The sequence below is a fragment of the Phaenicophaeus curvirostris genome, chromosome 7 (genome assembly GCF_032191515.1).
Source record: "Phaenicophaeus curvirostris isolate KB17595 chromosome 7, BPBGC_Pcur_1.0, whole genome shotgun sequence".
In the NCBI taxonomy this organism is placed as follows: domain Eukaryota; kingdom Metazoa; phylum Chordata; class Aves; order Cuculiformes; family Cuculidae; genus Phaenicophaeus; species Phaenicophaeus curvirostris.
The window spans coordinates 17,434,491-17,461,911 of NC_091398.1; the positions used below are offsets into that span (position 1 = coordinate 17,434,491).

At 37.9% G+C, this 27,421-nt stretch overlaps 1 protein-coding gene across 1 annotated transcript in view; it reads left to right on the forward strand.

Moving 5' to 3' along the window:
* TTN (titin) overlaps nt 1-27,421 on the forward strand; it is a 244,240-nt gene that overhangs the window by 165,380 nt on the left and 51,439 nt on the right. Inside the window, exons 188-237 of the mRNA XM_069861021.1 lie at nt 159-274; nt 363-662; nt 908-1,207; nt 1,299-1,404; nt 2,237-2,433; nt 2,538-2,843; nt 2,941-3,219; nt 3,663-3,962; nt 4,070-4,372; nt 4,470-4,844; nt 4,942-5,244; nt 5,722-6,021; nt 6,110-6,406; nt 6,504-6,788; nt 6,880-7,173; nt 7,455-7,754; nt 7,858-8,166; nt 8,258-8,448; nt 8,922-9,351; nt 9,799-10,107; nt 10,520-10,668; nt 10,759-10,791; nt 10,891-11,020; nt 11,121-11,420; nt 11,508-11,825; nt 11,917-12,213; nt 12,321-12,620; nt 13,308-13,622; nt 13,718-13,866; nt 14,670-14,820; nt 14,909-15,190; nt 15,280-15,582; nt 15,672-15,974; nt 16,093-16,374; nt 16,806-17,105; nt 17,197-17,499; nt 17,614-17,922; nt 18,008-18,289; nt 18,523-18,822; nt 18,969-19,262; nt 19,355-22,321; nt 22,426-22,746; nt 22,868-23,152; nt 23,360-23,659; nt 23,974-24,276; nt 25,371-25,646; nt 25,759-26,058; nt 26,149-26,451; nt 26,687-26,986; nt 27,109-27,396. Of these exons, the coding sequence (XP_069717122.1) occupies nt 159-274; nt 363-662; nt 908-1,207; nt 1,299-1,404; nt 2,237-2,433; nt 2,538-2,843; nt 2,941-3,219; nt 3,663-3,962; nt 4,070-4,372; nt 4,470-4,844; nt 4,942-5,244; nt 5,722-6,021; nt 6,110-6,406; nt 6,504-6,788; nt 6,880-7,173; nt 7,455-7,754; nt 7,858-8,166; nt 8,258-8,448; nt 8,922-9,351; nt 9,799-10,107; nt 10,520-10,668; nt 10,759-10,791; nt 10,891-11,020; nt 11,121-11,420; nt 11,508-11,825; nt 11,917-12,213; nt 12,321-12,620; nt 13,308-13,622; nt 13,718-13,866; nt 14,670-14,820; nt 14,909-15,190; nt 15,280-15,582; nt 15,672-15,974; nt 16,093-16,374; nt 16,806-17,105; nt 17,197-17,499; nt 17,614-17,922; nt 18,008-18,289; nt 18,523-18,822; nt 18,969-19,262; nt 19,355-22,321; nt 22,426-22,746; nt 22,868-23,152; nt 23,360-23,659; nt 23,974-24,276; nt 25,371-25,646; nt 25,759-26,058; nt 26,149-26,451; nt 26,687-26,986; nt 27,109-27,396 (16,343 nt within the window). The remainder of the gene's footprint in view (nt 1-158; nt 275-362; nt 663-907; nt 1,208-1,298; nt 1,405-2,236; nt 2,434-2,537; nt 2,844-2,940; nt 3,220-3,662; nt 3,963-4,069; nt 4,373-4,469; nt 4,845-4,941; nt 5,245-5,721; nt 6,022-6,109; nt 6,407-6,503; nt 6,789-6,879; nt 7,174-7,454; nt 7,755-7,857; nt 8,167-8,257; nt 8,449-8,921; nt 9,352-9,798; nt 10,108-10,519; nt 10,669-10,758; nt 10,792-10,890; nt 11,021-11,120; nt 11,421-11,507; nt 11,826-11,916; nt 12,214-12,320; nt 12,621-13,307; nt 13,623-13,717; nt 13,867-14,669; nt 14,821-14,908; nt 15,191-15,279; nt 15,583-15,671; nt 15,975-16,092; nt 16,375-16,805; nt 17,106-17,196; nt 17,500-17,613; nt 17,923-18,007; nt 18,290-18,522; nt 18,823-18,968; nt 19,263-19,354; nt 22,322-22,425; nt 22,747-22,867; nt 23,153-23,359; nt 23,660-23,973; nt 24,277-25,370; nt 25,647-25,758; nt 26,059-26,148; nt 26,452-26,686; nt 26,987-27,108; nt 27,397-27,421) is intronic.

Consider the following 27,421-nt stretch of genomic DNA (forward strand, 5'->3'; position numbering starts at 1 on the left):
ATTTTAAATGTTCATCATTTTGTATAACATCACTTTGAGTAACTTGAGTATTTTCAAAGTTTCCAAGTAAACTGTAGTATGCAGAGTAGAGAAAAAATTGTTTTTGGCATAAATTAATGTGTAGATTTGGTTTAATCAAACCTAATTTTTCTTTCCAGAGTTAAAGGTCTTACAAACAAGAAGAAATATAAGTTCCGTGTCTTGGCAGAGAACCTCGCAGGACCTGGAAAACCAAGCAAGGAAACAGAGCCGATCTTAGTAAAGGATCCAATTGGTATAATAAATACATTTTTAATGGTTTAATTTAACAACAAAAAAATTTTCTTTGTTTTCATATTTAATTAATAATGTACTCTGTCCAGATCCACCATGGCCTCCTGGAAAGCCAACTGTGAAAGATGTTGGCAAGACATCATTAACCCTGAACTGGACAAAGCCAGAACATGATGGAGGGGCAAAGATTGAATCTTATGTTATTGAACTATTAAAGACTGGAACAGACGAGTGGGTGAGAGTGGCTGAAGGAGTTCCCACAACCGAACACTTCCTCAAAGGACTTATGGAGAAACAAGAATATTCATTCCGTGTAAGAGCTGTGAACAAGGCTGGTGAGAGTGAGCCCAGTGAACCTAGTGACCCTGTGCTGTGCAAGGAGAGACTCTGTGAGTAATGTTTCAGAACTTCCTGCTAGTGGAAACACACTATTTCTGTCTTTGAAAAAGCCCCAAGTCTGCCTGTCTCTGTAGGTACCAAGTGAACTTTTGGAAGGCTTATGAAATATTAGAATTTTCTCTGCTTCTGCTAAGAAAACACAATTTTATTTATTAGTTTTGGTGCATTCCCTGTCTTCCACTATCTTTGACAGGAAATATACTAACCTGTTTTACCTTCTTTTACTATTTTACAGATCCTCCTTCACCACCTCGGTGGCTTGAGGTTATTAATATCACTAAAAACACAGCAGATCTTAAATGGACAGTACCAGAAAAAGATGGCGGTTCCCCAATTACCAACTACATTGTTGAAAAGAGAGATGTAAGGAGAAAAGGCTGGCAGACAGTTGATACAACAGTGAAAGATACGAAATACACCGTGAGCCCACTGACTGAAGGCTCACTGTATGTGTTCCGTGTAGCTGCTGAAAATGCCATTGGACAGAGCGACTATTGTGAAATTGAAGATTCAGTGCTTGCTAAAGATACATTCAGTAAGTTTCAGATTTGCTTGCTCAGTGATCAGAAACAGTTCATGTGTAGTGGATTTCTATTCTTCTAATGTTTGTACTTTCTTTCTTTTAGCAACCCCTGGGCCTCCATATGCTCTCACAATAGTTGAAGTGACAAAAGGTCATGTTGATTTGAAATGGGAACCACCTAAGAATGATGGTGGCAGACCAATTCAAAGGTATGGTCAATTTAAGTTTGTGGACCTTTTCCTGTAGATGAAGATCTTTTCATTAATGAAGACAGTTCTCTCAAAATGTTTACATTTTAAAAGGGCGTATTTTATGCGAAAAATAGCTGGATGGCTGTAAAGAGAAGCCATGTGTTCAAAGCAGTTAAGGGTTTGATTTTAAAATGTGGAAATTATGCAAATAGAAATAACCTAATGTGCATGAACTATGAATATGCATGGACATTCTCCAACACCATCTACTCAAATTAGATTAAATTGAACTGTATATAAAATTAAAAAAAAAAATAATGCAACCACCATCTCCAGTTCCTCCAGAGCTGTCACCATTTAGACCCATCTACCAACCACAAATGTTACATTACCCTTTTGTCTTAGTTTCTCATTCAAAGGGTATACACTCAGCTAAGATGAACCCTCATCTCTTTTCTATTTATTCTCTTCTCTATTACACTTTTCAAACAGGCTGTTTGAGTCACTTCTATCTCATCCTTCTCCTTAGTCTCTAAAGTGCCTATCCTCTGAAATTCACCTTTAATGCCAGTTATATTTTTCTTCTTTATATTTTCACTCTTCCTCTCCTTCCCAATCACACTAAGCATATCTTACACAAACTGACAGCTACAGAAATCTGCCTGAAGCAACATAAGTAACGTAATTCACATTACTTTCCCATAGCCTATCATAGGCAGAATTTTGACAGCTGAGTAACTCACAATCTACAGATATTCTCTTCTAATCTCTCTTTATCTGATTTATTGAGCAAGAGGTCTTAAGTGTTCATATTTCAAGTGCCTGATAGTATTTCTCCCAATTTATTCAGATATGTTATTGAAAAGAAAGAAAAACTAGCCACTCGCTGGGTAAAAGCTGGCAAGACAGCTGGTCCAGACTGCAATTTCAGAGTGACTGATGTCATTGAAGGTACAGATGTACAGTTCCAGGTTCGTGCAGAAAATGAAGCTGGCTGTGGTCATCCCAGTGAACCAACTGACCTCATTCATATTGAAGACCCAACAAGTAAGTAGCAGTATAACATAGAGTGTATGGATTACAGAAGCAGTGTACTGTATAGAACAGACATTGTGGGAGAAAAATTATGCAACTCTTTTCCATTTCTGCAGGCCCTCCTTCACCTCCTCAGGATTTACATGTGACAGATGCAGGTCGAAAGCACATTTGCATTGCATGGAAACCACCTGAGAAGAATGGCGGAAGCCCTATTATTGGATATAATGTTGAGATGTGTGAAGCAGGAACAGAAAAATGGATGCGAATCAATTCTCGTCCAATAAAAGATCTAAAATGTAAAGTGGAGGAAGGTGTTGTTCCAGACAAGGAATATGTGCTGAGAGTCAGAGCTGTCAATGCTGTTGGAGCTAGTGAGCCATCAGATATCTCAGAAAAAGTTATTGCCAAGGACCCAGACTGTAAGAATAGATTCCTTTTTTTTTTTTTCAGATCTGCATAATTGAATAAAGAATACTGTTTGACAACTTTTTATTCTTATTATACTTACTCTTACAGGCAATCCAACCATTGATCTAAAAACTCGTGACATTGTTGTTGTTAAAGGACAGAAATTAAGCATCCCCATACCCTTCAGAGCCGTTCCATCTCCAACTATAACATGGCACAAAGATGGCAAAGAGTTGAAAGCTGGTGACAGAACAACAATGAAGAGTGACTACACCTCTGCATTGCTTGAAGTCATAGACAGTGTTCATGCTGATGCTGGTGTTTATACCATCACATTGGAGAACAAGTTGGCATCAACAACTGGCTCAGTCAATGTCAAAGTCATAGGTAACTAGGCTTCTTCCATTCTGAGAAGGATACTTATACTCACTTAAGCCCTGCAGCTGACAGAAGAAAGGACTAGAAAAATCCCTTTTCTGCCATGTGGAGGAATTATTTCTACACAGACACATGTAGATTGCCGAAAAGGCATCAATATTACAAAATCTCACCAAGAAAAAAAAAAAAAAACAATTTACCCCATGTTGATCTAACTTCTCAGTGACTGCTCAAGGCTCAATTATTATGAATAGCCATCACATGAATATAAAACAGCCTATAAGGATTCTGAATATTTTCACCTTTAGGAACATAAATTCATATATATGCTGCTTTTTGGTCTGTGGATTTGGTCTGCTTTCTGCAAAGCAGAGAAATGCATTTTCATATTTCTAGGAATAGAGTTTCCCATGTATTTAGTTAACTAATTTTATTATATTTATTTAAAACAGGGCCACCTGGACAGTGTAAAGACATTAAGGCAAGCGAAGTAACTAAGAATTCTTGCAAAGTATCCTGGGAACCTCCAGACTTTGATGGTGGTACTCCTATTCTGCATTATGTTCTGGAACGCAGAGAAGCTGGTCGTAGAACATATATCCCAGTCATGTCTGGTGAAAATAAGCTTTCATGGCAAGTCAAAGATCTTATCCCAAACTGTGAATATTACTTCCGTGTCAAAGCTGTCAATAAGATTGGAGGAGGTGAATATCTTGAACTAAGAAACCCAATCATTGCAGAAGACCCGAAACGTAAGATTTTTTTTACTAAATAAATTACTAAATAATTTAGCAAATTGAATTTATCTAAAATCTTCATACATTTCTCATATGATCTTTCTTTTGCTACTCCTCTACAGAGCCTCCAGATCCTCCTGTTGATCTTGAAGTCCATAATCCGACATCAAAATCAGTAACACTTACGTGGAAACCACCTCTGTTTGATGGTGGAAGCAAGATTATGGGCTATATAATAGAAAAGCTCGCTAAAGGCAAGGAGAGATGGGAGAGATGCAATGACTATCTGGTACCTCTACTAACTTATCCAGTGAAAGGTCTTGAAGAAGGAAAGGAATACCAGTTTCGTGTTCGTGCTGAGAATGCTGCTGGCATCAGTGAGCCATCTCGGATTACTCCTTTCGTGAAAGCTGTGGATCCTACTGGTATGAATTTCTCATTTGATTGTTTGTAGTAATTGCCATATATCCTCAAACATATTGGAAGATTCTACTCTCCACTTATCATTCTATGTTATTACAGAGGCTCCAAAAGTCTTCCTTGCTGCAAATCTACAGTCTGGACTTGAGGTGAAGAGTGGCGATGAGATCATACTTGAGGCACATATTTCAGGGTCACCTTATCCATCTATCACTTGGCTGAGGAATGATGAAATTGTTAGACCAGAGGAAATCAAGAAGAGAGTAACAACATACGCAAGGAAGAAGAAGGGCGAAGTTGAGGAAGAGAAACCTTTCCAGCTTTCACTGCCAGAACGCATGAGTATTGACAACCATAAAGAAGGAGAGTCTGTACTATCAATTCGTGACTCCATCAGAGCTGACCATGGCACATTTACAATTAAAGTGGAAAATGATCATGGTGTTGCAAAAGCCTCATGTGAAGTCAACGTGTTAGGTATGTAATGAAAGCCTTCAGAAATACATTGTTGTTCAGAGTATTGGGCAAGAAGTGCACAAGATAAATACTCACCATTTTCTTGCTTTCCTAACAGATACACCTGGACCTCCAGTCAACTTTGTCTTTGAAGATGTGAGGAAAAATTCTGTCCTTTGCAAATGGGAGCCTCCTCTTGATGATGGTGGAAGTGAAATCCTGAACTATGTACTAGAAAAGAAAGACAATACAAAAGCTGAAATGGGCTGGGTTACTGTTAGTTCAACACTCAGGCATTGCAAATTCCATGTGACAAAACTGATTGAAGGAAAAGAATATCTCTTCCGTGTATTTGCTGAAAATAGAGTTGGACCAGGGCCACCATGTGTCTCAAAACCACTGACAGCAAAAGATCCTTTCTGTAAGTTTTAACTTTGAAATACAATCTTTACAGAAAACCAGAGTAAAGCTACACAGATTCTTAGAATACTCAGCTTCATATATGTGAATGTTTCCCTGAAGATACATTAGTAATGTTCTGATTTATTGGATGTTCTAAACCATTGAAATAAAAGGAAATACTAAAAACATTCTGATTTCAGTATTAAAAAATAAGAATGACAATCACTGTCATAAAAATTTACACTTAAAATACTTGACATCTGAATAGTGACATTCTCTGTGTTTGACAGGCTAACATTTCTATGAAGAAAGTTTGATCACTGCAAGTTTGATCACCAATTGCAGTTAGTAGTCAGTTTCTAAGAAAGGGAGTAGAACTATGGATGGCTTAAAATTAATCATTTCTCATATCTTAGCTTTAAGTAAGCTCTTAGCTTTGAGTAAGCTCTCAAGAAGACAGCAATGATGACAAAGTTTGTTTGGTTTATTTTTTCAGCTCCACCAGATCCACCAAATAAGCCTGATGTGCAAGATGTTACCAGTAACAGTATGTTGGTTAAATGGAATGAACCAAAAGACAATGGCAGCCCAATCATAGGATATTGGATTGAAAAACGTGAAATTAATAGTACTCATTGGGCTCGGGTCAACAGGAACCTTGTGAATGCCCTGGAAATAAAAGTTGAAGGACTGTTGGAAGGGTTAACCTACATCTTTAGAGTATGTGCTGAAAATGCAGCTGGACCCGGTAAATTTAGTCCACCATCAGATCCAAAAACTGCGCAGGACCCAATAAGTAAGTAACTCAGCAGAAGCTTATGGCAGACAGGTAACGGAATAGGATTCATATCTTTTAACTTTTATTTACACCTATTTGTTTGTAGTGCCACCTGGTCCACCAATTCCAAGGGTTGCTGATACAAGCTCAACTTCTATTGAGTTAGAATGGGAACCTCCTGCATACAACGGTGGTGGAGATATCACTGGTTATCACGTATACAAACAACTGGTAGGAGTAAATGAGTGGTCACGTTGCACAGAGAAACCCATCAAGGTTCGAGAGTATACTGTTAAAGAAGTCAGAGAAGGTGCAGATTATAAACTCCGTGTTACTGCACTTAATGCAGCTGGTGAAGGACCACCTGGTGAAACCGAACCAGTAACAGTTGCAGAACCTAAAGGTATTGCAATTGTATTCTTTTCAAGAAATATTTAACTGCCTATGCTGTGGGTTTGAATCTCTCCCTTGAACTAATGATCTGTTTATCTCTTCTGCAGAGCCTCCCACTGTTGAGCTGGATGTTTCTGTCAAAGCAGGCATTCAGATCATGGCTGGGCAAACTATTAAAATTCCTGCTACTGTGACAGGGCGTCCTACTCCCACCATTGTGTGGACTCTGGAGGAGGGTGAATTAGACAAAGATCGAGTTGTTATTGAAAATGTTGGAACAAAATCTGAGTTAACCATTAAAAATGCATTGAGAAAAGATCATGGAAGATATGTAATTACTGCTACCAACAGCAGTGGTTCCAAGTCTGCAGGAACCAGAGTAGAAGTATTTGGTAAGAAAAATATTTTCTGAAATCAACTGAGCATTTTTTTTGGTGATATGATCTTTAGGCTTTATCCTACTTGTTTGATTTTGTTTTTCAGACGTTCCTGGGCCAGTCCTTGACCTAAAGCCAGTGGTCACAAACAGAAAGATGTGCCTGCTTAACTGGTCTGACCCTGAAGATGACGGTGGCAGTGATATCATAGGTTTCATTGTTGAACGGAAGGATGCCAAAATGCATACATGGAGACTAGCTATAGACACAGAGAGATCCAAATGTGATATTACAGGTCTAGTTGAAGGACAGGAATATAAATTCCGTGTCAGTGCCAAGAACAAGTTTGGTACTGGTCCACCTGTTGAAATAGGACCCATTCTCGCAGTTGATCCATTAGGTAAGATGACTTAATTTATGAGGTTCTTCAAACAATTTTTAGTTAGACGTTAGTAAACCAGCGTTGTCATGTTGATTGCTTTCTATACAGAAAGTGTATTTAGTTTTCTACTACTTGGATAAAGCATCTGCCTTAGATTATTTTATACTATTCACAGCCATACTCAGATACTTTGAATTAAAAAACTATGGCTTTAACAACCTAGAGCTACAGTATTTATATGATTTTTAAGTTTCTAATTTTTGAATGATTATTTCATCATGATTTATCTGTGTTAACAGGTCCTCCAACAGCACCTGAGAGGTTCATGTACACAGAGAGGACAAAGTCAACCATTACGCTTGATTGGAAGCCTCCACGTAGTGATGGTGGCAGTCCCATCTTGGGATATATTGTTGAGAAAAGGAGACATGATTCAAAAGACTATGAAAGAGTTAATGCAAGGCTGTGTCCAAAAACATCTCTAGTCGTTGACAAACTTGATGAACTTCATATGTATGAATTCCGTGTCAAAGCTGTCAATGCTGTTGGAGAAAGTGAACCATCATTGCCCCTCAACGTAGTTATACAAGATGATGAAGGTATATCTGCTTTAAAGAAATCCATCGAAATATCTCCAGAACAGTGCAATGCAATTTCTCTGTTTCATCTCCATCTTCACTCTGTTATTTTTCTTCTCCTCAGTACCTCCAACTGTCACATTACGCTTGGCTGTGAGAGGAGATACTATCAAAGTGAAGGCAGGAGAACCAGTTAACATTCCTGCTGATGTGACAGGTCTGCCAATGCCAAAGATTGAATGGGAAAAGAATGAAGTTTTAATTGACCAAACATCCAGTGCACTTAAGATAACCAAGGAAGAAGTATCTAGAAGTGAGGCAAAAACTGAACTTATACTTCCTGCAGCAGTGAGGGATGATAAAGGCACTTATACTGTGAAAGCTTCCAATCGTCTTGGCACTGCGTTTCGCAATGTTCATGTTGAAGTGTACGGTAAGGATGTGACATTTTAATAAAAAGACAGCTAATGAAATGGCTTTGCCTTTTTCTTTATGTAATTCTATACCCTATTGTTTTCATGCAGATCGTCCTTCTCCACCAAGAAATCTTGCTGTTTCCGATATTAAAGCAGAATCGTGCTATTTAACATGGGATGCACCTCTTGATAATGGTGGTAGTGAAATTACCCATTACATTATTGAGAAACGTGATGCTAGTAGGAAGAAATCTGAGTGGGAAGAAGTCTCCAAAAGTGTTGTTGAGAGAAGATTTGGGGTAATTTATAAAATATTTTTATTATATCCTTTATTGTGCATAAAAAGTAACAATAGCACACATATAATGAAAACTTCTACTTGCATAGATACCTTTTCTCGTGTTGCATTTAGGGTCCAGAATTACTAGGTAAACATTGCCCATATATATATATGTGTTTTCCTCATGTGACAAAACAAAATTTTCTCCTTTGATACTTAATCACAGTCGAGTTTAGAAGACATCTTCCTTTCCATTTCACAGCATTATATCTTTACCAACTGCAAAAATAAACATGATGACATTTCTATTTATGTTCAGTCCTATGCAATTGAAATAAGAATATCCTTAGGTAATTACATATAGCCAGGCACACACAAATATAGCTATGTCAATGAGATTCCAAGGCAGAATTTAAAGCTAAAACTGCTGCATAATTTCAAATAAGTTTACTCTGAAAGTAGCCAAGTATTGATTTAAAACTTATTTTCCAGGTATGGAATCTTGCAACAAATGAAAAATACCAATTTAGAGTCCGGGCTGTAAACAAATATGGAATAAGTGATGAATGCCTCTCTGAAAAAGTTGTTATTAAGGATCCCTATGGCCTTCCTGGACCTCCTGGAAAGCCAAAAATTTTAGATCGCACCAGATCGTCAATGCTGGTGTCCTGGGAGCCTCCACTGGACAATGGTGGCAGCCCAATAACTGGCTATTGGTTGGAGAAAAGAGAGGTGGGAGGTGTCTACTGGTCACGTGTTAACAGAGCTCCAGTAACAAAACCATCAGTAAAAGGTCTGGAGTACAACGTGCTTCGTTTGGCTGAAGGTGTTGAATACCAGTTTAGAGTTATGGCTGAAAATCTTGCAGGAATTGGCCCTCCCAGTGAACCATCAGATCCTGCCTTAGCAGCAGATCCCATATGTAAGTGTATGGTTTGTATAACTAATTTGAAGGACTATATCACATGAGAAGCAAAATGTGTTACTATTACTTATGTTGAACTTGGTGCAATTAATCCAATGCTTTATTTTCATTAAATAATTAGCTAAATAATTAGCTTTAATTTTTTATCTTTTTATGAAGCTTAAACTGTGATTACATCAATGCTAAAAATGCCAGATAAACTTGAATTCAGGATCAGATTTTTATACTTTTTATTTCTTTATTGTTAAAGAGTTCAATCTTTATGCCTTGTACTTTAAGTACATCTTAATAATATATATAGTTAGTAGTATGCATGGTCTAGAATTATACACTGTTCATATGACAGAAGACAATGAAAATATTTGCATTTTTCTAGAAACTCTTTAGAAAAATATAAGTAGACACTAACTCTCAGGTAATTCTTACTTGCTCTTGTTTTACAAGTTGTGCCTGGTCCACCATCTTGCCCAGAGGTCAAAGACAAAACCAAATCATCTGTAGCTCTTGCATGGAAGCCTCCACAAAAGGATGGTGGCAGCCCTATAAAAGGGTATATTGTTGAAATGCAAGATGAAGGTAGTACTGACTGGAAGAAGGTGAATGAAGGAGACAAACTCTTCCCTACTTGTGAATGTGTTATTCCCAACTTGAAAGAGCTCAGAAAATACCGATTTAGGGTGAAAGCTGTAAATGCTGCTGGTGAATCAGAACCAAGTCCTGCAACATCAGAAATACCTGTTCAAGATATTCTAGGTAAGCATTCTGGGAATTAATTTAGTTATTTATATCTGAATGCCACCTGCTGCCGTGAATGTTGAAGCAGGTCACCAAGCAAACCAAAGTCAAAACAGCATGAACAATTATGCAAAAATGTAACAAAAGCTTGACACACATTTTTTAATGTGTCATGATAAACATTGCCAGGGCGGCATCTGTTTGAAAACCGATAAGCACCTACAGTCATACTATGGAAATAATGTGCATTTTATGAAGAAATTACTGTAACAAGCCTATGTACTCGTATACTTCCCAGATTCCTTAAGCACACCCAGCCTTTCCTCACATGAACATGCATTCTGTGTGTTTGTGTGGAGTTTTAGCTCTGTCCTTACAGAAGTCTACTTCCAGTAGATTTTAAAATTTATATCTTAAAATATTTTTGCAGAGGAACCAGAAATCTTCCTTGAACTAGGAGCACAGGATTTCCTCTCTTGTCGTGCTGGCACAACAATTAAAATACCAGCTGTTATCAAGGGTCGTCCAGTTCCAAAAACATTTTGGGAGTTTGAAGGAAAAGCAAAGACGACAGCAAAGGTCAGTGAAAGAAAAGCTTTTATCTTCATGTTTTTATAGATATTTAAGCCTATCCCCTTTTATATTTACATTATTTCCCTTTGTTTCTAGGAGGGAGGTCATAGTGTACCTGAAGAAGCTCAGGTAAAATACGCCATTTTTGTAAATTTAGTACTGTTGCGTTTTTAAAACATAAATATTTACAGCCGACCTATAACTTCTCTTTCTTTCTTTACTACACAGGTGGAAGCAACTGATACACGTTCAGTGATTATCATCCCTGAGTGCAACAGAAGTCATTCTGGACGATACAGTATTACAGCAAAAAACAAAGCAGGACAAAAAACTGTGCATGTCAGAGTCAATGTTCTTGGTATGGCTTACATTTCTCAAAGTATTCACATGCCAGGTTTTAGTCTTATTTTTCTACATGCTTATGTAAAATTGTTTCTATTGTGCTTTTACTTTAACAGATGTCCCAGGTCCACCAAAAGACCTAAAAGTAAGTGACATCACAAGAGGTAGTTGTAAACTTTCATGGAAGATGCCAGATGATGATGGAGGAGATAGAATCAGAGGCTATGTTATAGAGAAAAGAAATATTGATGGGAAGGCCTGGACTAAAGTCAATGCAAACTGTGGGAGTACTTCCTTTGTTGTACCTGATCTCATATCTGGCCAAGAATATTTCTTCCGGGTACGTGCAGAAAACCGTTTTGGTGTTGGCCCTCCTGCAGAAACCATCCAACGGACCACAGCCAGGGATCCAATCCGTAAGTGAAATCAAAGTCAAACAAGTCCTTTAAAACCAGATAGTACTGAACAGTGGATTTATTCACTTTTCTGTTTTGTTTGTGAAGATCCTCCTGATCCACCTATTAAACTAAAGATTGGCCTTGTAACCAAGAACACAGTGAGCTTGACATGGAAACCACCAAAGAATGATGGTGGAGCTCCTGTTACACATTACAATGTTGAATGTCTCCGCTGGGATCGCACTGGAGAAGTGAAAGAGACTTGGAAGCAATGCAACAGACGTGATGTAGAGGAAACAAAGTTTACTGTTGAGGATCTTGTAGAAGGAGGAGAATATGAATTCAGAGTAAAAGCTGTAAATATAGCAGGTCCTAGTAGGCCTTCAGCCACTGTTGGCCCGCTTGTTGTCAAAGACCAGACTTGTAAGTAGTAGCTGATACCAGTAAATACAAATGACATATTTAAAATTATGAGGCATTTTTGTAAGTTATTTTTTTCAACATTTCCTTGTAGGCCCACCATCTATTGAACTCAAAGAATTTATGGAGGTTGAAGAAGGAACAGATGTTAACATTGTGGCCAAGATAAAGGGTGTACCCTTCCCCACATTAACATGGCTAAAAGCTTCTCCAAAGAAACCAGATGACAAAACACCAGTGCTGTATGATCAACATGTCAATAAGATTGTTGGTGAAGATACTTGCACTTTATTGATTCAACAGTCTCGCCGAAATGATACAGGCTTATATACTATAACAGCTGTAAATAACCTAGGAACTGCTTCAAAGGAGATGAGACTAAACGTTCTAGGTAGGTATCAAGAGCTCTTATGCATTTCATAAACTGATAGCATTCATGTAATGCTTTATTTTAATAGCATTTTAATTAATTCTTCTTTATAAAAATGTATCTTTTAGGTCGTCCTGGACCTCCAGTGGGACCTATTAAATTTGAATCCATTTTGGCTGATAAAATGACAATATCATGGCTTCCTCCACTAGATGATGGTGGTTCTAAGATTACAAACTATGTTATAGAGAAAAAAGAAGTGAACAGAAAGACATGGGTACCCGTTACTAATGAGCCTAAGGAATGTTTATTTACTGTTCCCAAGTTGATGGAAGGCCATGAGTATGTGTTCCGCATTATGGCACAGAACAAATACGGTATTGGAGAGCCTTTGGATAGTGAACCAGAAACAGCACGAAACCTTTTCAGTAAGTAGGAATATGTTTTCAAATTATGTTAGTTGTTTTCATGCACTGATATTTGTACAGCATTTGTTAAATATCACTACTATTTTTCTCTCTTCAAGTAAGTAAATTTTCTAGAAAAGCTTGAAGAGTTTTAGCATTAGTAGTTAGTTCTTAAAAGGGCATGTCATACTTAAAAACACTTCTCCCTCCTTGTTACATATTAAAAGACTACCTGAAGTTTCTTTAATTTTTAAATACATGAATAAACGTCTGATAAGATTCAGGTCATTCTGTTGTATTTGAGACATTATTGACCTTATAGATAGGGAAGAGTCAATTTCTTGCCTTCGGTTTTGGAAGAGAAATTAGACAGAGTAGCTGTGTTGAGGATGGAAGGACTGAAAAGAGAACATAATTCTTAAAACATCCAAGATCAGATTGGGAACTGCGGTGAGGTCCTGATCCAGGAAGTTGAGAAAAACTTTTTTGTCAAATGTTCTTTGATGGAAAGATACTTCACATTTCACAGAAGTATATGTATCTGAATAGGGATGGGAAGGTGAATGTGGGAAGGAGTCTCACACAGGTAGGTAACTACCTAACGCAACTGTGTGCATATGTGATGCATAATTCTTGTTTGCACTCTACCTATCTCTGTCTTTGTTTATCCTTTTTTTTTACAAGCTATGTGTAATTTTTTTCCCTCAGCTGTTCCTGGACCTTGTGACAAGCCAACAGTTAGCAGTATAACACGTGACTCAATGACTGTAAACTGGGAAGAGCCAGAACATGATGGTGGCTCTCCTATTACTGGTTACTGGTTGGAGCGCAAAGAGACTACTGGGAAGAGATGGACCAGGGTTAACCGTGATCCTATCAAACCAATGACACTGGGGGTTTCACACAAAGTTACAGGTCTGATTGAAGGTTCTGAATATCAGTTCCGTGTTTCAGCTATCAATGCAGCTGGTGTTGGTCCACCAAGCATGCCATCTGATCCAGCAATTGCTAGAGATCCCATTGGTAAATAATTTAGATTCCTACTTCTTAACTTGAAAATATTCAAATGAAAACATAAAATATATTGTTATGCTGAAATGTTATATGATATTTTTCAGCCCCACCTGGCCCTCCTATTCCAAAAGTTACTGACTGGACAAAGTCTTCCGTAGACTTGGAGTGGACTCCACCACTAAAGGATGGTGGTTCTAGGGTCACTGGTTACATTGTTGAGTATAAAGAAGAAGGAAAGGAAGAATGGGAACGGGTAGGTGGAAAACTGTTACAGAATCTGCATTTCTTCTCTCTTTCTGTCTGTCAAAAGACATTTTTTCACTATGCAAGTTATTTTCTAAAAGTTGATACTTTTCCACCATAATTATCTTCATATGTTTAAAATATAAGACTAAATGTACAAGTCAGTAATTGCCCCTCTACAACATCAAGTTAACTGCAGTTTCCTAAACATAAAATTTTTAAGTTTCTTTTTAAAGATCGGAGAAAATATGTAGGTAATTTGTGATAATAGAACAGAAGATCACACCAAGTTAGAACTGGCACTAGTGTCAAACTGTGCCAAATAATTTGCAGCTATTGTGTCCCTACATTTTCCTATTTTTTTCAATAATGTGCTCGTGACATTTTTTTTCAGTAATTCATTACCGAAATTTTATTTTCAATAAAACATTACTGGAAATGTGACTGATCCACACCTTGGCTATTTTTATTATCTCCATTAACATTTGGGTGCATTTTAAGTTATACAGAAATTTCCTGCAGTCATTTATTTCAGTTTATTTGTCCAATAACATGTATAATTCTTCTGAGACTGTAGACTGTTGTATAATAATTGCTGTAACATCCTTGTCTGCTAGAATTTTTAGTATAGTCTGTATATCTATGTCTTATATTTCTTTATACAGATTCTGAAGAATTCTGTGTGAGCTAAATTCATGTATGCTTAAGACTGTCTTGTCCTTGTAAATCTGAAACAACATCTGATTTAAGATTTATTTCAAACATCACAAAGAAATTGATAATACCTTAACTGATGTTGTATTTTTTTTCCAGGCAAAAGATAAAGAAATTAGAGGAACCAAGTTTGTTGTGGCAGGATTAAAAGAAGGATGTTTTTACAAATTTAGAGTTAGAGCAGTGAATGCTGCTGGCATCGGAGAGCCTGGAGAAGTTACAGACATTATTGAAATGAAGGACAGAATTGGTATTTATCATTTACATTTACGTTTTTAGTACCTCTAAATCAAAATGAGAAAAAAAATTCATTGAATTTTTTTATTCACCTCCCACAGTGGTTCCTGATATTAATTTGGATGCAAGCGTCAGGGACAGAATTGTTGTTCATGCTGGAGGAGTGATTCGGATCATAGCATATGTCTCAGGAAAACCAGCTCCAACAGTGACTTGGAGTAGGGATGAACAAGCTTTACCAGAAGAAGCCAAAATTGAAGAAACAGCTATTAGTTCTTCTTTGGTCATTAAGAATTGCAAAAGGAGCCACCAGGGTATATACACTCTTCTTGCTAAAAATGCTGGTGGTGAGCGGAAGAAGACGATTATTGTTGATGTGCTAGGTAAACAGCAACTTCAGTCTTTGTGAAAAAGTACAGTTTCATAACATTCAGCATTTATACTTAAAACTCCATTACTTCTTTGCTTTCAGATGTGCCAGGCCCAGTTGGAATGCCACTCCTTACTGAGAACTTAACCAACGACTCATGTAAATTGACATGGTTTACTCCAGAAGATGATGGTGGTTCTCCTATTACCAACTATATAATTGAAAAACGTGAATCTGACCATAGAGCTTGGACCCCAGTAAGCTACACAGTTACAAGACAAAATGCTACTATTCAGGGACTCATTGAAGGGAAAGCCTATTTTTTCCGAATTGCAGCTGAGAATATAATTGGCATGGGTCCATTCACAGAGACAACAAAAGAGATTGTCATTAGAGATCCAATAAGTAAGTATATTTTCAGGTTTGGATTTCAGTCATATGAGATGAATGTGCAGAAAAAAATGCATTTACTGTATTCTTTTGTTTATTTACAGCTGTTCCTGACCGTCCAGAAGACTTGGAAGTAAAAGAAGTTACAAAGAACTCTGTTACATTAACTTGGAACCCTCCAAAATATAATGGAGGCTCAGACATCACTATGTATGTTCTAGAGAGCCGTCTCATTGGAAAAGAGAAGTTCCACAGGGTTACAAAGGAGAAAATGCTTGATAGGAAATACACTGTAGAAGGCTTGAAAGAGGGTGACACCTATGAGTATCGTGTGAGTGCTTGCAATATTGTGGGGCAAGGCAAGCCATCATTTTGCACAAAACCAATCACATGCAAGGATGAAATTGGTATGCATCTTTTTCATATTTCTTTTGAAAACAGTAATTATATTTACTGATCCATTAATTTTTCTTATTAATATTTCTGACATTTGTGGGCACTCTGTTTTTCAACATCATCTTTCAGCTCCTCCAACACTTGACCTCGACTTTAGAGACAAGCTTATTGTTCGTGTTGGTGAAGCTTTCAGTCTGACTGGACGTTACTCTGGCAAGCCTGCACCAAAGGTTACGTGGCTAAAGGATGACATTGTTGTGAAAGAAGATGACCGTACAAAAATCAAGACAACTCCTACAACTCTTTGCCTGGGGATACTAAAATCTGTCCGTGGAGACTCAGGCAAATATTGTGTTACTGTAGAGAACAGCACAGGATCAAGAAAAGGATTTTGTCAAGTTAATGTCGTTGGTAGGTTTTACTGGACAACAGTATTGTATATGATTTTTAGTAGTGATTAGAATTAATTGAACTGTATAAAATGTAAATATTAAAATGTGTTCTTTACTACAATAATTTGATTTACTGCATTCTCATTTTTACTGGAATGCTATTTATTAATTTTGAGTACATAATTAACTCTGCCTTAGTTTATTCAGCATGCATAATTAAATGTATTTACATGCATTTAGAGAATGTCAACACTGTAGAAAAAGTCAATTACCAAATACCTTATAAGCACTAAGGAATTAAGTCCAGTGAGTCAAACTTGTATTAAATTTGAATTCCTTATTAAAACTGTGATGCTGAAATTCTAATTTTGTAATACAACACTTTTTAATCTATGTCATTATGTGAAGTTCATATAAAAGCATGAGTACGCTTTGTTTTTTCTTAAACAGATCGTCCATCACCTCCAGTAGGCCCAGTTATATTTGATGAAGTTCATAAAGATCATATGGTAGTTTCCTGGAAACCTCCATTAGATGATGGAGGCAGTGAAATTACAAATTACATTATTGAGAAGAGGGATGCACACAGAGACCTATGGATGCCAGTTACATCTGCCACAGTTAAGACAACGTGCAAAATTCCAAAGTTGCTTGAAGGAAGAGAATATCAAATTCGAATTTATGCTGAAAATCTTTATGGCATAAGTGATCCTCTCATCTCTGATGAAATGAAAGCCAAGGACCGTTTCCGTATGTTACTCATTTGCTATCCTACTTTGAGACTCTAATCTTTACTTTGTTTGTGGTGCTCATAAGCCCTTTTTCCTCCTCCTGTTCCCAGGGGTTCCTGATGCACCTGAGCAACCAATCATTAAGGATGTTACCAAAGACTCTGCAGTAGTGGTTTGGAAAAAACCATATGATGGAGGCAAGCCAATAACAAACTATATTGTAGAAAAGAAAGAAACGATGGCTACAAGATGGGTCAGAGTTACCAGAGACCCAATTTTCCCCAGTACTCAGTTCAAAGTACCTGACCTCCTTGAAGGCTGTGAATATGAATTCCGTGTTTCAGCAGAAAATGAAATTGGCATTGGTGATCCTAGTCCACCATCAAAGCCAATTTTTGCTAGAGATCCAATCGGTAAAGTATCATATTTCATTTCCAACTGAAATTTTAATGCACTCTTCATTTTAGTTAGAAAATAATTTTAACAATTTCCCTTTTTCCTATTTATTTTTTTTTCTCTTTTAACAGCAAAACCAAGTCCACCTATTAATCCAGAAGCTGTAGATAAAACTAAAAATTCAGTTGATTTGTCTTGGCAACCACCACGCCATGATGGTAATGGCAAAATAATTGGCTACCTGGTTGAATATCAGAAAGTTGGAGATGAAGAATGGAAGAAGGCCAATCTTACAGCAGATTCTTGTCCTGAAACAAAATACAAAGTCACTGGCCTTACTGAGGGTTTGACGTACAAGTTCAGGGTCAAGGCAGTCAATGCAGCAGGTGAATCTGAACCAGCCTACGTTCCTGATCCAGTAGAAGTAAAGGACAGACTTGGTGAGTTTAATAAAATCAGATAAGTTTCTTAAGAAGAGATTTTTTTTTCTCCTCATTTTCTGAAAACATATCATTTTGATTGCAGAACCTCCTGAGTTGATACTTGATGCTAATATGGCCCGAGAACAGCATGTAAAAGCTGGAGATACCCTGAGACTTAGTGCTGTTATTAAAGGTGTTCCATTCCCAAAAGTTACTTGGAAGAAAGAAGATCATGAGGTCTCACCCAAAGCTGATATTGAGGTTACAGGAGTTGGCAGTAAGCTTGAAATTCGTAACACTGTCCATGAAGATGGTGGAATTTACTCCCTGACAGTTGAAAATCCAGCTGGTTCAAAGACTGTTTCAGTAAAAGTCGTTGTCTTAGGTAATCTTTTTGATGTTCCTTTTATAGTGCATGTATTTCATTCTATAATTAATGATTAAGAAATAAAGAAATGTCTGGAAAATATCCACAAACTCAGTTTTATAAGAAATACATAGTAGTAAAAGGACTAATAATTACATTAAAAGTATTCTTTCCTCTTGAAATTTACTAAGTTTTGTGAAAAATGCTTTGGTTATCAAATAAATAACAGATTCAATTTTTGTCAACATTAGATAAGCCTGGTCCACCCAGAAATCTGCAAGTCAGTGAAGTTAGAAGTGATTCTTGCTATCTCACTTGGATGGAACCAGAAGATGACGGAGGCTCTGTCATTACCAACTATGTGGTGGAAAGGAAAGACGTGGCTTCTGCACAGTGGGTAGCCATCTCATCTTCCTCTAAGAAACGCAGTCATCTGGCTAAATACCTGATGGAAGGCACTCAGTATCTCTTCCGAGTTGCAGCCGAGAATCAGTTTGGTAGAGGTCCATACGTGGAAACCCTCAAGCCTATTAAAGCTATAGATCCACTGCGTAAGTGTTTTTCACTTATATGAATTGTTTTGTCCATGCGGTTCTTGGCAATTTTTGACATTATCTTGTTGGTACTAATGTGAACATGGTATATTGCTTCCATTGATTGGACGTCCTAGTAACTATTTTGCTTTTGTATGTTAAAGATCCTCCAGGGCCACCAAAGAATCTGCATCACGTAGATGTTGACAAGACTGAAGTTTCCCTTGTTTGGGATCGACCAGATCGTGATGGTGGTGCTGAGATAACTGGATATTTGGTGGAATATCAAGAAGATGGTGCAGATGAGTGGACAAAGTTCCAGACAGTCCCTATGTTAGACTGTGTTGTCACAGGCCTACAAAAAGGAAAAATATACAAATTCCGTGTGAAAGCTCAGAATATTGTTGGTCTTAGCCTTCCAGATACGACTATACCAATAGAGTGCCAAGAAAAACTAGGTAATTTTTATTTTTTCATGTTGTTTCACCAGTCTTTTCTCTCTTTAAGTATTTCCCCTGAAAAGGTAATCGCTATTTTTCTCTAATTTCAGTACCTCCATCCGTGGAACTAGATGTGAAGTTAATTGAAGGTCTTGTTGTTAAAGCTGGCACAACAGTGAGACTTCCTGCAATTATGAGAGGTGTGCCAGTTCCCACTGCAAAATGGCTTACTGATGGCACTGAAATTAAAACAGACGGCAGATACAAGATTGAGACTGACGATTATTCAACTGTACTTACCATCAAAGACTGTATAAGAAAAGATACAGGAGAATATCTACTCACAGTATCTAATACAGCTGGCAGCAAAACTGTTCCTCTGCATCTTACAGTTTTGGATGTTCCTGGCCCACCAACTGGTCCTATTAATATTCTTGAAGTAACACCGGAACATATGGTTATTTCTTGGCGCCCTCCTAAAGATGATGGTGGAAGTCCTATAATAAATTATATTGTTGAGAAGCGTCAATCAAAGAAAGAAACATGGGGAGTGGTTAGCTCTGGAACAAGTCACACAAAAATTAAGATTCCACGACTTCAGAAAGGCTGTGAATATGTTTTCCGCGTTCGGGCAGAAAATAAGATAGGCATTGGTGCACCCCTTGATTCAGAACCAACAGTTGCTAAACATATGTTTGATGTACCATCCCCACCTGGTAAACCAACTGTTTATGATATTACAGAAAACGCTGCAACAGTGTCTTGGACCCTACCAAAATCCGATGGTGGAACTCCAATAACTGGTTATATACTTGAACGTCGAGAAGCATCTGGTAAATGGGTGCGTGTCAATAAGACACCAATACTTGATATGAAATACAGAGTCACTGGTCTTTTCGAAGGTAACACATATGAATTCAGAGTTTTTGCAGAAAATATGGTGGGCTTAAGCAAACCATCTCCAAGCTCTGATCCAATCAAAGCATCACGTCCTATTACTCCTCCTGGACCACCCATAAATCCAAAATTAAAAGACAAAACCAAAGAAACAGCTGATCTTGTGTGGACAAAACCCCTCAAAGATGGTGGCAGCCCAATTCTGGGATACATTGTGGAATGTCAGAAAACTGGAACTACTCAGTGGAATAGGATTAATAAGGATGAACTTATTAGGCAGTGTGCTTTCAGAGTACCTGGATTAATAGAAGGAAATGAATATAAATTCCGAATAAAAGCTGTCAACATTGTGGGAGAGGGAGAACCAAGAGAACTGGCAGAAACTGTACTTGCAAAGGATATTCTTTCTCCTCCAGAAGTAAGCCTAGATGTGACCTGTCGAGATGTAATTACTGTCCGAGTAGGCCAAACAATCCGTATTACTGGTAAAGTAAAAGGCAGGCCAGATCCTGACATAACATGGTCTAAAGACGGCAAAGTACTAGTCCAAGAAAAGAATGTTGAAATAGTTCATGATCTACCTAATGTTGAACTGCAAGTGAAAGAAGCCAAAAGATCTGATCACGGCAAATATATAATAGCAGCTAAGAACAGCTGTGGACATGCTCAAGCTTTTGCTGTTGTTAATGTACTTGACAGACCTGGACCATGTCAGAACTTGAAAATAAGCTATGTCACAAAAGATTCTTGCATGATCGCTTGGGAGAGTCCAGTGGATAATGGTGGCTCTGAAATTACAAACTACATAGTAGAGTACCGTCAACCAAACCAGAGGGGATGGGCAATTGTCTCTTCTGATATCACTAAGCGATTAGTAAAGGCAAATCTTGTAGAGAATCGTGAATACTTCTTCAGAGTTTGTGCAGAAAACAAAATAGGACCGGGTCCTTGCATTGAGACTAAGACTCCCATTCTTGCCATCAATCCTATTGACAAGCCTGGAGAGCCAGAAAATCTTCACATTGCAGAGAAAGGAAAGACATTTGTATATCTGAAATGGAGAAGGCCAGATTATGATGGTGGAAGTCCCAATCTAAGTTATCATGTTGAGAGAAAACTGAAAGATTCAGATGAATGGGAAAGGGTTCACAAAGGCAGCATTAAGGAAACGCACTACATGGTAGATAAATGTGTTGAAAACAAGATTTACCAATTCCGAGTTCAAACCAAGAATGAGGCAGGTGAAAGTGACTGGGTAAAAACAGCTGAAGTTGTTGTGAAGGAAGATTTGCAGAAACCAGTTCTAGACTTGAAGTTAAGTGGGGTGTTAACTGTGAAAGCAGGTGACACAATTAGAATTGAGGCTGGGGTCAGAGGAAAACCACAGCCTGAAGTTGTATGGACAAAAGACAAAGATGCCACAGATCTAACCAGATCTCCAAGAGTCAGTATTGAAACAACTTCTGACACGTCTAAGTTTGTTCTAACAAAATCAAGGCGTAGTGATGGTGGGAAATACGTGATTACTGCAACTAACACAGCTGGCAGTTTTGTAGCATACGCTACTGTTATTGTCTTGGATAAACCGGGTCCTGTTAGAAATTTGAAAGTAACTGATATTTCAAGTGATAGATGTACCGTTACTTGGGACCCTCCAGAAGATGATGGTGGTTGTGAAATACAGAACTACATCCTGGAAAAATGTGAAAGCAAGCGCATGGTTTGGTCTACATACTCTTCCTCTGTCCTAACGAACTACGCAAATGTGACACGCCTCATTGAAGGGAATGAATATATATTCAGAGTTCGTGCAGAGAACAAAATGGGCACTGGTCCACCAACAGAAACACACCCAATTATTGCAAAAACAAAATATGATAGACCTGGACGCCCTGACCCTCCAGATGTCACAAGAGTTAGCAAAGAAGAGATGACTGTAGTCTGGAATCCACCAGAGTATGATGGTGGCAAATCAATTACAGGATACATTTTAGAGAAGAAAGAGAAACGATCACTGAGATGGGTTCCTGTTACTAAGAGTGCAATCCCAGAGAGACGCATGAAGGTTACTAATCTCATCCCTGGTCATGAATATCAGTTCCGTGTCAGTGCTGAAAATGAAGTTGGACTTGGAGAACCAAGCTTGCCATCAAGACCTGTGGTAGCAAAAGACCCAATAGGTATCATACCACTATATTCTACTGTTTTTTTGTTTTCACGTCAACATAACAGACTGCTAAATTACACAACTGTGTTCTTATCTGTAATTTTTATTGTCTTTCAGAACCTCCTGGTCCTCCCACAAACTTAAGAGTGGTTGATAGCACAAAGAATTCCATAACCCTGGGCTGGGGAAAACCAGTGTATGATGGTGGTGCTCCAATTATTGGATATGTTGTGGAAATTAGACCAAAAGTTGAAGGTGCTGATCCTGAAGCAGGATGGAAACGCTGCAATGTTGCTGCCCAGGTTATTCATACAGAATTTACAGCCACCAGCCTGGATGAGAACCAGTTATATGAGTTCAGAGTTTCTGCCCAAAACCAGGTTGGCCTTGGCCGACCAGCTGAACTGAAAGAAGCTGTATCTCCCAAAGAAATACTTGGTGAGTTTTTCCATCCTCTTTATGAGTAGTAACATACAATCTTTATTTGCTCAGGTTTTATTTTATTTCATGTGCTAAACTTTGCATTTATTCCTTTGATTTCTTTGATTTTGTTTTTCAGAACCTCCCGAGATTGAGTTGGATGCAAGCATGAGAAAGTTAGTCACAGTAAGGGCTGGATGCCCTATTAGACTTTTTGCCATTGTTAGGGGTCGCCCAGCACCAAAAGTCACCTGGAGGAGAATGGGCATTGATAATGTTATCAGAAAAGGGCAAGTTGATCTGGTTGATACTATGGCCTTCTGTGTCATCCCTGATTCAACACGTGATGACTCAGGCAAATATTCATTGACGCTTGTTAATGCAGCTGGAGAAAAGGCTGTATTTGTGAACGTCAGAGTCTTGGGTAAGTAATGAGAGAAATACCTGTAGATAATTTTTTAACTACATTATATGTTAATTGACAGAATCTTTATGTTCCCCAGGTGCTACAGTTTTTGAGCACAACTGTATGAGCTAATACTAGCTGCCCTTGCATAGGAAGCTATAAGAATCCTTTAATTTTAATTTATTAAAGAAGAAAAGATAAGCATAAATTTATATTTCTTTATAGATACACCCGGACCTGTGTCGGACTTCAAGGTTTCAGATGTCACCAAGATGTCATGCCATCTTTCATGGGGACCTCCAGAGAATGACGGTGGTAGCCCAGTGACTCATTACATTCTGCAGAAACGTGAGGCTGACAGGAAGACCTGGGGAACAGTCACTGCAGAATTAAAGAAAACTAGTTTCCAAATAGCTAACCTGGTACCCGGAAATGAATATTTCTTTAGAGTAACAGCAGTAAATGAATATGGGTCAGGTGTTCCAACTGACATACCAAAACCAGTTCTTGCAACAGATCCTCTAAGTAAGTATGCCTTTATGCACATTTCATGGGTTTTTTTCTACTTTTAATAAGAATTTGCATTTTTTTGAAAGCTGGTGTTTCTAAATTGGACAATGCTAGTAACTAATCAATGATGAATATTTCTCTGTCAGTTTCTTTCAAAAAATGCAATCTATGAGCACAGTACATTTGCAATTATTAAGATTTTTTCTCTTTTCTGTATTGTCCTTGTTGAGACAGCATGGATAGCATCTAATAATTGAACAAGTAATCAATAGCCAAAATATTTTGGAAAAGTCAGTGTTTAATGTGTTTCTGGTTTTTTGCCCTGAAAGGTGAACCTGATCCACCAAGAAAACTTGAAGTTACTGAAATTACGAAGAATAGTGCTACTTTGGGCTGGCTGCCACCATTACGTGATGGAGGTTCTAAAGTTGATGGGTACATTGTTAGCTACAAAGAAGATGACCAACCAGCGGATCGCTGGACAGAATATTCAGTTGTTAAAGATCTCTCCATTGTTGTAGCTGGTCTGAAAGAGGGAAAGAAGTACAAGTTTAAAGTGGCAGCTAGAAATGCTGTAGGAGTAAGTTTGCCAAGAGAAACTGAAGGCATATTCGAAATTAAAGAACAGCTCAGTAAGTAACAATTAAAATACTACCTACATTGCAATATTCTGCTTTAATAATGAAATGAGCAAGCATTCTAGTTCCTTGAGTTAGTCTCAGAAAACATATGTTTTATGAAGTGATCTGGAGGATTATGGCTAACTGTATTGTATACTTTGACAAGTCAGAAAGGATGAGAGTTGATGCAGAATTATGAAAGAAATTATTAAAGAAAGTTTGCAGGTATGGTTTCACCTGGAACCAGAAAATAGGAGCTAAAGAGAAATAACAAATTCTTTCAATGAACTTGAAATGAAAGAGTCAGAATGGTAGTATGAGAGATAAATGGGGCAAAAAGTGCAACCTGTTTTAAGATAAGGGAGAGCAAGTTGTTTATACTTTAGAGTTGGTTGAGAATGCAAAGCAAAAGGCAGGAAGGACAGGCTGGTCTAACTGAGGCATTAGGGTCCCTGAGACACAGGAAGATGTAGGGGTACAAGGCAGATGAGACGAACCTTCTTCATTCATGACATGGAAAAAGGAAGAGAGAGGTATGGGGCAAAAGAGAGTAAAACTAGCTGATGACAGGAAGAAAAGTACTCCAAACATACTTCCAGGTTTCTTTTGGACTAAATTGGAAAGATTTTGTTCAAAAGAAGTAGGAGAATGGATTCTATTCTACTGAGGAATAATTTAAGTGTATGAGAAGATCAGCTGTGGAAATGGGTTTAGTTCAGTGAGAACTTCAGTCTTTCTTTTCCCCTGCTTCATGTTTGTCCTGTAGAAAGTCAGCAATAAGTGAGCAACAACACATTCCAGCTATAAAAAGGAATTGTGTGATGCATTAATAATGGACATGTGTCTATATAAACACGTGGGAGAGCAATGCAAACTCAGATACATTCTCTTATAGTCTGCACAAGAATGTAAAAGTAAGACTGGAATAGATACTGCCCATTGTAGAATCTCTAGTTGTCCATAAGTGGAACCTAAATTAAAAATTATCAAGTCATTCCTATTGGTTATTGCTCTTGAGAAAGAAGCAGAAAATTTTCACATGAAAACATAAGAAAAAGTAAATTAAGAAATTGAACTTATATGCCTATGTGTGATTTTTTTTTCAGTCCCACCCAAGATCCTGATGCCAGATCATGTTCACATTAAAGCTGGAAAGAAACTGAGAATTGAAGCTCATGTATATGGGAAACCTCAGCCAGTCTGTAAATGGTTGAAAGGAGATCAAGACGTAGTTACATCCAGTCGCCTCGCTGTGCATAAAGCAGAAAAGTCTTCTGTTCTTATCATTAAGGATGTGACTAGAAAGGATTCTGATTTTTACACTCTTACTGCAGAAAATAGCTCTGGTACTGATAGCCAGAAAATCAGAGTGGTAGTCATGGGTATGTTCCATTTGATTATTTTTAAAATCAGATTTATACAAAACTAGTTTTACTATATTCCAGTGATTGCCACTTTTTTCATCCCTTTTTCTTAATATGCTATTTTGTGCAGATAAACCAGGTCCACCACAGCCTCCATTTGATATATCTGAAATAGACGCTGATGCTTGCACTCTTGCATGGCATATACCTCTCGAAGATGGTGGCAGTAACATTACAAACTATGTAGTTGAGAAATGTGATGTAAGCCGAGGAGACTGGGTAACAGCTTTAGCTTCTGTCACAAAGACAAGCTGCAGAATTGGAAAACTGATTCCTGGAGAAGAGTATATGTTCCGCGTTCGTGCTGAAAATCGCTTTGGGATTTCTGAGCCACTTGTTTCTGGCAAGATGATTGCAAGGTTCCCATTTGGTATGTCAGCTTTTGATAGTAGCAGTTCTCTTCTTAATCCTCCTCATAAGAAAGTACATGACTGATATCCATTTTTTTGTTTCTTTCTAGATGTTCCTAGTGAACCAAAGAATGCACGGATTACCAAGGTCAATAAAGACTGCATTTTTGTTGCCTGGGATAGACCAGATAGTGATGGAGGCAGTCCAATCACTGGTTATCTCATTGAGCGCAAAGAAAGGAACAGTTTACTGTGGGTGAAAGCTAATGACACAGCTGTGCGCTCCACAGAATACCCCTGTGTGGGACTCATTGAAGGTCTTGAGTATACTTTCAGAATTTATGCACTGAACAGAGCTGGAGCAAGTAAGCCTAGTAAACCGACTGAGTTTGTCACAGCAAGAGCACCAGTTGGTAAGCCAAACATACCAATAACTTGCAACAGACTACTGTTTTTATGGTCATTTTCAGTGTATCTGTAACTCTTTATGATCTTCAGTTTGCCGTTATGTTTATTTTTTCACATTTACTGCACTGTGAGGACAGTAAATGTTGTGAATATTATAGAATCCAGCAATATTAAAGCCATTTTTTAATATATTAGCCTTTTTTGGCAAAACAGTCTATAGAATGATCTTATTTGCTTTAGATCCCCCTGGAAAACCTGAAGTTATTGATGTCACAAAGAGTACTGTATCACTGGTATGGACAAGACCGAAGCATGATGGTGGTAGCAAACTTATTGGATACTTCGTTGAAGCTTGCAAATTACCTGGTGATAAGTGGGTTCGGTGCAACACAACTCCTCATCAAATACCTCTAGAAGAGTATACTGCTACTGACTTGGAAGAAAATGCTCAGTATCAATTTAGAGCTATTGCCAAGACAGCAGTTAACATTAGCCGACCTTCAGAACCTTCTGATCCTGTGACTGTTCATCCAGAAAATGGTAAGAAATGTAAAAGCATTTCAAATGCTGTGAATCTGTGCATATTTAAACTATATCTGATGTGAATAATAAGATGTCTATCTCTTACTAGATGGACTAATTCTTGGGCTTTTTCCTTTCAGTTCCCCCCAGAATAGAGTTGGATCTGTCTATGCAATCACAGCTTACAGTAAAAGCTGGAACTAATGTGCGTTTGGAGGCAAATGTATATGGCAAACCAATGCCAACAATCACCTGGAAGAAAGAAGGAGAAGTTTTAAAACCATCTGAAGGTGTTAAGATCACCACTAAGAGAAATCTGTCTGCAGTTGAGTTGTTCAGTGTTAACAGGAAGCAAACAGGAGACTATACTATTACTGCTGAAAACGCAAGTGGATCGAAGTCAGCAACCATTAAGCTTAAAGTACTTGGTAAGCTAAAGACTGTCTGTTAAGA